The 10,187-nt window shown below is 31.7% G+C and overlaps 1 protein-coding gene across 1 annotated transcript; it reads right to left on the bottom strand.

The window, feature by feature from the left end:
• Positions 1–3,593: 3,593 nt before the first annotated feature.
• On the bottom strand, positions 3,594–5,469 carry LOC107761143 (cytochrome P450 77A1). The gene is made up of 2 exons (XM_016579319.2): positions 4,486–5,469; positions 3,594–4,397 (listed from the first exon to the last, which is right to left on the bottom strand). Exons 1-2 carry the CDS (start codon positions 5,324–5,326, stop codon positions 3,742–3,744), a joined length of 1,497 nt encoding a protein of 498 aa, XP_016434805.2. The 5' UTR covers positions 5,327–5,469; the 3' UTR covers positions 3,594–3,741.
• Between the last annotated feature and the right edge of the window lie 4,718 nt (positions 5,470–10,187).

Raw genomic sequence — 10,187 nt, 5'->3', positions numbered from 1 at the left:
TTTATGTACATTTTAGGGGTTTTAATGGTATTAATTAGTCTCCTAATTTAACTCTATCGTATATTCCCACTCCCCCCAAGTTTCTCTCTCCAATCCCACCCCCTCACCCACATATCAAACCACACCCCACGATTTCCTCTTCAATCACCCACTATTTCCTCTTCTAAAACCAGCAAAAATATGTAACCCCTCCACCATTGACAACCATTAAAAAACTTTGAAGTTTTGAATTCGAATTTGGGTTTTCAAAGACATTGTTTGTTTGGATTGGATATTGTTGCAAAGAATTGAGAATTCCCTCTACGTCTCTCTCTATCTCTCAATCCCAAATTTCAGTAATATAAAGCAAAGGAAAAGAGAGCAGTAATTCACCATTGACAACCATTAAAAAGCTTTGAAATCGAATTTGGGTTTTCAAAAATTATTATTTGTTACGATTGGGTGTTGTTGCAAATAATAGGGAATATGATTTGGAGTTTATATCTCAATTTTGAGGGGTTTTGGTGAAGATTAGACTTGGTTTTGGCTGAATTTCAGATAGAAAGAAGAAGAAGAAGAAGAAGAAGAAGAAGAAGAAGAAGAAGAAGAAGAAGAAGAAGAAGAAGAAGAAGAAGAAGAAGACATGACATACATTATATTGCAGAAATTATAGAAAAATTGTATTCTGTTGTTTATTTATTTTTCTTTTATTCATTTAACTATTGTATGAAAGTTGAACAACATTGTGTAAAAATTGTATTTAAGTGGTATTATATTGTAGTTGTATATAACTGAGTAGAAATAATGTATGAAAATTATATATAAGTTGTAGATAAATTGTATAATATATAATTAGTTGTATGAAATTTATTTTTTTTATGTATAAATTAGATACAAAAGACATATTGTATAAAATTTGTATTTAAGTTGTATGTTATTGTAGTTGTATTTAACTGGGTAAAAATAATATGTGAAAGTTGTAGATAAGTTGTATAATATATAATAAGTTGTATGAAATTTATTTTTACTATGTATAAATTAGATACAAAATATATACGCAACACAGCTCTACTGAAAATATTTCAGGAACTAGTCCTTCTAGTAATTCCTCACTGGATTATAATCATTATTTCCAACGCCCTAGCCCCTCTCCAAATTTCCGCCCAAACACTCTACTGGTCTCCGCCTTTGGCTTATCAAGCAGTGGGATTCACAGTGAGAAGCGGCACAAAGCAATGGAAGATTTGTCATTGCGGGAAATTCCTTCTGGCAACCTAAAGCAGCTGCTTATAGCATGTACCAGAGCTCTTGCCGAGAACAAATTAGATGATTTTGGATCACTGATTGCACCAGTAGTCTAAAATTTGTTTTTACTATGAACTTTCTTTCATTCAATTTGGGAACATCAGAAAATTAGAGAAGGAAAGATCCATCGAATTGTGACATATAAGTAGAAACATAAGGAAAGAGAAGAGGAGTAAAAAAAGGAAAATGGTGTAACTAAATTCCTTAATTGAAGGCACTAATAATGGATTGGGAGCCTTTTAAGGTGGAATGTATATATTTTGTAAACAAAATTTGTGTAGGTAGGGTAATTTACTAAACATGAACATTTAGGGTAATATAGTTTATTTATGGCATAGGAATGCAAAAATCCCTATGTATAATACTAGAGGAATGCACTTTGCATGGCACACATAACCTTGGGCAATACTTGGTTGGCAAATCTTAGCGTTCAGTTGAGTTTAGACAAATCCTATGTATATATGGAAGAAAGCACTAGATATTACTAATAAATTTTAACGATGTGATTGCCCAAACCAAAGTGTATGATATTATTAGTGATCTGGGCTATTACTAGTGATTACCTATATTGGTGTTTAACTCAACACCTAATTGTATTAGGGATTTAAAAGCACGGGTGGCTCAACACCTAGACGCTCATAGGGATATATTTATCCGGATAAAGGATAGTCTGCCGATTCAATCCTGCCATTAGAGAAGAACATTGAATTGCTGAAACTAGATCTGACGATAGGAGCCAAGTCTATAGGATACAAAATTAAATTAGTTTGTAGTGAAGTTCAACATTATCTCGTCAAAAGTCACTGTCAAACTATCTTCAATCTCTTTCAGCTAGCACACAGTTCAACTAAAACAGGCTAAAAACTTGGCAATGTTTGATTGTTCTGGGGCATACTATCTTTATTGGTTTCAAAAATGTGGTTCACATTATTTCACAAGGCTGGAGAAATACTTCATGACATGCATGATTGGACCAATGAACAAATGCTTATCTATAGGCCCATGATCCTATTTATTATAAATGTCCAACTGCAAACTAGAACATTAAAATGACTATGGTCCCTCCCACATTCATAAGTCAAAATTTCTTTTGATATAATAGTTGTTTACAATGGTTGTAACAGGCAAACACCAATATAACTTACTAAAACTCGTGATCCTTTATAAAAATTAAGACTCACACGACCCCGGCCGATTCTTTTCTTTACTAAAAACGCTCTTTTCTGAGCGAAGCCTACCGATGTACTCGGTCGAAAATATCGACCGATCAGAAAAATGACCGACTCAGTCGGATTTTTATTTAAAATAAATTAAAGTTATATTCAGAAAATCGACCGACTTGGTCAAATCTTCGGTCAATTCATTTAAAAAACCGACTGACATGGTCGGTAATTTAATTTATTTTTAAAGAAAACCAACCGACTCAATCCATTATTTTCGTGCAAAATGCGGTTGAAGAGCATAAATAAAAAATGTAAGTCTTAGATCAACAAATACTAGTGGTCTAGTAGCAGAATAGTCCCTTGTAATGGTACAACCCTCGGTTCAATTCGCAGATAATGTATTTTATAATTGCATAATTTGATCGGTTTTATAATATAATATTGACTGATAAGGTCAATCTTTTAGAAAATTTTAGATCGAACGTCAGAAAATATCGGTATAATTAAAACTCAGTACGCCGACTGTATCGATCTATTTTTATACCGATCAACTTTCTTTCAACCCACCAAACTTAGTCGATTTTTTGTCGGTAATCCTTTAAAACGACCAGTTGTTAGGTCAATTTCGCTAGGAAATGGCCCTATCTTTAATAGTGTTTGTTAATTTTTTTGATAATAACAGGGGCGGAATTAGCGAAAAGAGTATGAGTTTAGTAGAATCCAGTAACTTTGGTCCAAATCCTATATAATTGTTGATAATTCCACTGAGTACATTAGTATATATAATAAACTTCAGATCCCATAAATTTCAAATCCTAGATCCATTTCTACCCAATAAACTAAACTTCAGAAGCCATAGATTTCAAATCCTGGATCCATTTCTGCCCAATAAACCATACTAGAACTTGTGATTTAATTATATAAACTAAAATGTTTCTGGTTTAAACTGAGGTGATTATACTCAGAAAACTTGAGGGGTCTGGTTGATAAAAGATACAAGGGAATAAATAGTCAAATGAAAAGAAAATTAATAAACAAGTGTTATAAGCTCTAAGGCATTTATCTTGTTCTTTCTCTACAATCCATTCTTGACATATCAACACTAAAAACAAATGTAGAAAAATAGAAATAAGCTTCACAAGATTAGGCTAAGATTAAAGATGAGTATTGAGAATGTCACCACCTTTCTTCCCACAAACCAATCAAACAGAAATTTTCCAAAAAAAAAAAAAAAATACATGCAAAAATATTTTAAGCTTATTTTTGGACATATAATGTTAATGAATTACACCACTTACATTCTTGGCTTGACCTTAGCTCTTAAAGGATTTTTCATCACCACAGTAAATTTTAATTTCTCAGTAAAATCCACTTTGCTATTTGCCGGGTAAGCGGACCATTCAAACTCTTGAACCATTCGGGCCAACATCAAATTTATATGCACCGTTCCCAGACCCAAACCCGGGCAAATCCTCCGCCCGACCCCGAATGGCATCATCTTCACCCCGGTCACACCCGTAATATCAGCATCCTCCCGCCCGGATAGAAACCTATCCGGGTCAAACTTTTCAGGGTCGGACCAAACTTTCGGGTCATGCGAGATCCCGGGTACAAAAAACTCCACATTAGCATCTGTGGGTATGTCATACCCACCCAATGTTGTTGGCTCCGTTACTGCATGGGTAAATGTAACGTACGTAGGAGGATGTTTACGTAAAAGCTCCTTTACGACGGCGTTTAAATAAGGCATCTTATCCATATCCTTTTCGTCAACCTTTCTGTCACCCACTGTATTTCTAATCTCTTCGTATATTCTATTCTGTATGCTTGGATTTTCGATCATTCTCCCTATGGCCCACTCTATTGCAGTAGCGGTTGTGTCGGTCCCACCGTTCAAGAACTCTGAACATAGTGTTACAAGCTCCGGATTTGTTGGTCCTGACTTTTTACCTGTCGAAAATATAATTAAGTAAACATAACCATATTCTCTGGAACAATTCAAACTTTTAGTTAAAGTGATCATGTAATTCAACATTACCTTCGATCTTAACGTCAAATAAAGTGTCTAGGTACGAAAACGAGGCAGCTGTCTTGTCGGACCCTGGATTTCGTATAGCTCTTCGACGTTTCTCGATCAAAGGGACAAGTGTTTCTATTTGTCGCTTGCGAACTTCGCGAACTCTCTTACGTTGTTTATAACCAACAAACAAGCTCAGTATAGGAAGAAAATCATCTATTCTTGGATGAAGCTCCATCAGCACATCCTTCATCATTTCATCAACGGTTTCAATCATTTTTTCATCCATTTCAACACCAAAACACATAACCAAAAGTATATAAAACACCGCGAAACGCGCGTTTTTCAGCACCCAAACGACGTCGTTATTGGCCTTAGCATCTGCATGTATCCTTTCAATCAACTTATCCATTGCCATTTCTCTACATTCACGAAACTCTTTCACTCTACTCGAACTAAGCATATTTTGGACCATATTTTTTCTAAGGGATCGCCAAAGTGGCCCGTAAATTGCTGCATTGACACTGAATTTGTTGCAACTGAAAATGGTTCGGGTCGGGGTTTCACTCGGGCGGGTAGCGAAAATTTGACCCTTTTCAATTAAAGCTTCGTAAGCCAAGTCAGCACTGCTAACAACAATCATAGTACGAGCACCCATTTTGAGTGTGAAAATGGAGCCATATTTAGGTTTGAGCTCTCTTACATATTCGAAAAATTGCTTACCAGAACTAGCTATTTGAAAAAGGTTACCGACTACCGGCCAACCCGGTGGTCCTGGAGGAAGATTGTATTTGGTTTTTCGTGTGAATAATAAGATGAAAGCTGAGACAAGAATGGCCAAAGCTGTGAATATGAAGTCCATAGTTGTGAATAATATCCCTCTAGGTGTTATTTGTAACACCTTCTATAATAAAAAGGAAATGAATGCTCTCTAACACAAGAACAAGGATATGGAAAGCCTTTTATAAGGAAAATGGTAAGGTACTTTTTTCTGATTGTAAAAAAGGCAATAAAACCTTTAAGGCTGCTTGGCTGGCAATAATTGCCTTCAAGACGGCTTAATAAATACTCTTCCAGCACTAAATTTAAAAAAAAAAATAAGACTTTTGAATTTGTGATCTCAAGTAACTTTTATATATTTATGTGATAATAAATCATCTTATTAATAGTAAAATAAAAAAATTAAAAGTTAAATTATTTTAAAATATAAAAAATAATATTTTTTTTATTACATATTTAAAAGGAAAGAATCCCCATAATTTGAGACTGATTAGTGTGAAGTGATGTGCATAGTTAGAACTTTGGATCATTTAGACAAGAGGAGTCGGCAAGAATCCAACTATCCAACTACTTTACCAGTAGTCATTAAAATTCAACTGTAAGTTGGTTTTTGGAACAATTGGTAAAGAAAACATATACTCCTATTTATTAAACTCATGAAATAGACATCTATTGAAGGCTTTCCCTGTATAGCGTTGTAATAGTAACAATGCATTTTCAAACTTAATTTTAGTCTATAATATAATTATGGTAAAAATTTAATTGCGTTCAAAATTTACACCAAATAAATAAATGCATGCAGGGCAATGTTTGCTTCATCTACACATTTATCACTTAACTAGTTAATTTACCCGCGCTTCACGCGGTCTTACAAAGATAAAATATGAACGAAAATTTATTGTTACATTTTTTATATTTAAAAAAAACCTTTACTCTTTGTTCAATTTTACCTTCTTTGTATTCTTCAACCATAAACCATAATTGTGCTCTAATTATATTTTCAAGGTTGATTGCTTCTTTCTACGATCTTTAAGACTCGCTCAGGATTCTCTTTCTCTATTTTTTTTTATACACACGGAAGAGTATACTTAGCTCCTTTGCAAGAACTTCATCGAGCTAATTTGAAGGTTTAAATTGTATCGCTAAATCTTCGTTTATCAATGAAAATAAAAATTAAATAATAATAATTAAGGCAATATACTTGAATGAACATTAACTATTGATGTTTTTTTTTATACACACGGAAGAGTATACTTAGCTCCTTTGCAAGAACTTCATCGAGCTAATTTGAAGGTTTAAATTGCATCGCTAAATCTTCGTTTATCAATGAAAATAAAAATTAAATAATAATAATTAAGGCAATATACTTGAATGAACATTAACTATTGATGTTCATTAAGTATGCCATATTTTGATGATATCCTACGTCATGCCACAAACTGATATCATTACTTTTAAATAATTAAATTTTAAAAATAAAGTATCTGCAAAAGAAATTACATATATTGAAATTTTACAATTCAACAGAACAAATAATTCTTCTGTACTATTATATGATATAATAAGAGTAATAAATACATTTGTTTTTGTATTCCTATAATATCTTTGCATTACCCCTCATTTTCATTATTTTTCTCTATTTCTGTATTTGGAATAGTATTGAATTTCCAAAATACGATATCTAAGGAAAAAGAGAAAATATAACATATAAAAACACTTAATAAAAATTAGAAAATTGCTTCTATAATATTTAATCAAAGTTCAACTAAACTTTAGTTTTAATTGTATTGTTAAAATTTTATTATTTTACGATATTATATTAATACAAAGAATACGAAATATGATCGATACCAAACAATCAAGGTAAAAATACACATAAACACATTATTTCTAAAAAATAAATGACAAAATAAAGACAAAGAAGAAGAAGGAAAAGGAGAAGCAACAGAAAGAGGAGGAAGAGGAGGAGGAGAAGAAGTTATTAATTCCCTCTCCATTCTATTTAAATCATCTTATATCTATCCTTAATCAAACCTATTCATTTTTGGAAAATTTAAAACAAATAATAGCAATATTACACAGAAAGAACAAAAATAAAATTTTCAACCACATCATATAACGACGTAGATTTTGGGGGTGTAACAATAAGACGTACAATACATTTTCATTCATAAACAAAAACATCCTAACACTTAGCACACCAAGAGGAACCTACTAATACATATATATAATATTTCTGTAAATCTAGATGTCATACATATATGTAATTTATAAGTTGTAACAAAAAATGGTTTCATGTATATGCACAAAACAGAATCTGTGAGCACAACTTTATAATAAGAAAGCGAGAGAATATAATAGATTCCTATTGTTTTTCGATTATCGTCTCTGCAGTACCATTCTTAAACTCCTCGTATCAGACATAGATAAGTTCCAACCATTTGTTACTTAAAAATTTAATTTGCTTAACACAAAGAATTAACAGTTTTTTTAAAAAAGACACACTCCCTTCCACGGTACGTCCAAGTATTATTCTCAAAAGAAACGTCGGTAAAATGAGCCAAATTTAAACTTTGAAGGATGGTAAAAGCAGCAAAAGTTAATCTAAAACTAAAATAAGAATTACTTGGAAACGGTTAAGAAGGTGCATAATCAAGTTATCTAGATTGCTTGAAAAATCAAAAAACCAGAACCCTGTCACTTTTTTTGTTCTCTGGTATTAATTCTTTTTTATATACCTTTGAGGATAAGATATGCTATATAATGAGAAACCAAAAGTTCTAATTGATTGATCCTAATAATTTACTAACAACAATTACAACTTTTATTACCCTCTCTTATTTGACAATAAATAAGTAAAAACTAAAAATATATCAAATAATTGGTAGATAAAGGAAAACGCATAATTTATATTCCAATAAACAAAGTCATTTTGCATAAACAGACACTTGAATATAATTCCAAGAAATATCACAGAAAGATGAGGCCTCCAACCATTTGACAAATTAAATTATGTCAGCATTGTTAAAATTCACAACCCATATATCTACAATATTTTTCCAGTGTAAAGATAAACTTGCCGAGCTCTCCTCTTCTTGAAATTTAAGATCGTGACCACCACCATGTATATAAAGTAGAAAAGATTATCTCCAAATATTATTTAATAGGGAATATATAACAAAGAAAGGAATATTGGTAAGAATATTGTAGTTAGAATATAAGGATCATTAGATTTCGCTCTGTGTGCCTCTTTGTCGTACACTCGTACTTCTTAAAAAGCCTTGCCTTTGAAGCATACATCGTCATTGGCTCTCCAATATTAATCAGCACAAATACTTCAAAGCTTGGAATAATCTTAAACCAACTGATTTTGTTTGATCAGAATCGAGGCAAAAGGACAACCTATATAATCAGTGTGATTTTCAGTTACAAGTTAATTAGTTAATTATTCTTTTTTATATTCCGTAACTGAAATCCTCTTATAATTGAGCATTAATTACATTTTTATATATTCCATAACTGAAATCTTTCAATAAACCTCATTTGTTTTCCTTTAGTTCACTTCCGTGGGTAGTAAATGAGTTCTTTGTATTAAAATAGAGCAAAAATCTCAAAAAAAAAAAAAGAGAAAAAAGATAAATAGGTTTCTTGGCCAAAGAGAGGTGCCAAGTCACCTATTTCATTCCCTCCTTTATATATATATATATATATATATATATATATATATATATATATGTGTGTGTGTGTGCGCGCGCGCGCGCGCGTGTGTGTAATTAGTTAATTATTCCTTTTTATATTCCATAACTGAAATCCTCTTATAATTGAGCATTAATTACATTTTTATATATTCCATAACTGAAATGTCTCAATAAACCTCATTTGTTTTCCTTTAGTTCACTTCCGTGGATAGTAAATGAGTTCTTTGTATTAAAATAGAGCAAAAATCTCAAAAAAAGGAGAAAAAAAGATAAATAGGTTTCTTGGCCAAAGAGGGGTGCCAAGTCACCTTTTCATTCCCTTCTTTATATATATATATAGATAGATAGATAGATTATTCATATTGAAGTGATATTATTGTCACTATACTTTTTAAGTTTTATAATTATGTAAGGAAATAAAAGTCACATACAACTATAAAAGCTAATTAACTGAGAAAAAACTTGAAAGAAAAGGACAATACTTTTTAATTATATATGGCATAAATAAAAACCTATGGTGCATCTATAATTGGTTGATGTACTTCAATCTAATTTCCATGCATTAATATATACTATTCCCTTTGATCCACAATAAGTGACCAATTTGCCTCTTTATTTTGCTCCAAAATAAGTGTCCATATATATAATTAAAAAAAATTAATTTATTTTTTCAAAATTACCCTTATGTACGTATCCCTAAAAAGTCTTTTACTCCTCGCATTAACTATGTTGCAATATTTAATTAAGGGTAGTTTAGTCACATTAACTACTTTTGTCTAGAATTTAATATTTTCTTAATGAGTGTACCCAAGACAAATTGATCATTTATTGTGGACCGGAGAGTAGTAATTTTGGATGCCATGTTACGTGACAGCTAACCACATTTTTTGGACGTCCAACTGAAAGTGATACATCATTAATGTTGTCTTAAGATCAGTCACTTGCTTCCTTTTACTTCACATGGTTCATTAACATTTCTTGTACAAAAATGAGTCTCAAGTCCTTTCTGATAATAGCATAACAAAAAGTCTTCCTTTGTTATTAATATTTTTGTTCTTGGCAATTGTGGTCATTATAGTGGACTTTTTTCTTCCTTTCCAAATATTCATACTGGTTATATATTTTTACTTGGATATACATGTTGTATACGTGTTTGATGTGTTTGTGGTGATTGTTTAATCATTTTGCTAGTTGTGCTGTTGCATTAGCACGTCGTTACATACCGTTCGATGTGTTAATAAGATA

Source organism: Nicotiana tabacum, chromosome 11, assembly GCF_000715075.1.
Source record: "Nicotiana tabacum cultivar K326 chromosome 11, ASM71507v2, whole genome shotgun sequence".
In the NCBI taxonomy this organism is placed as follows: domain Eukaryota; kingdom Viridiplantae; phylum Streptophyta; class Magnoliopsida; order Solanales; family Solanaceae; genus Nicotiana; species Nicotiana tabacum.
This window is presented reverse-complemented; position numbering and strand designations above follow the sequence as displayed.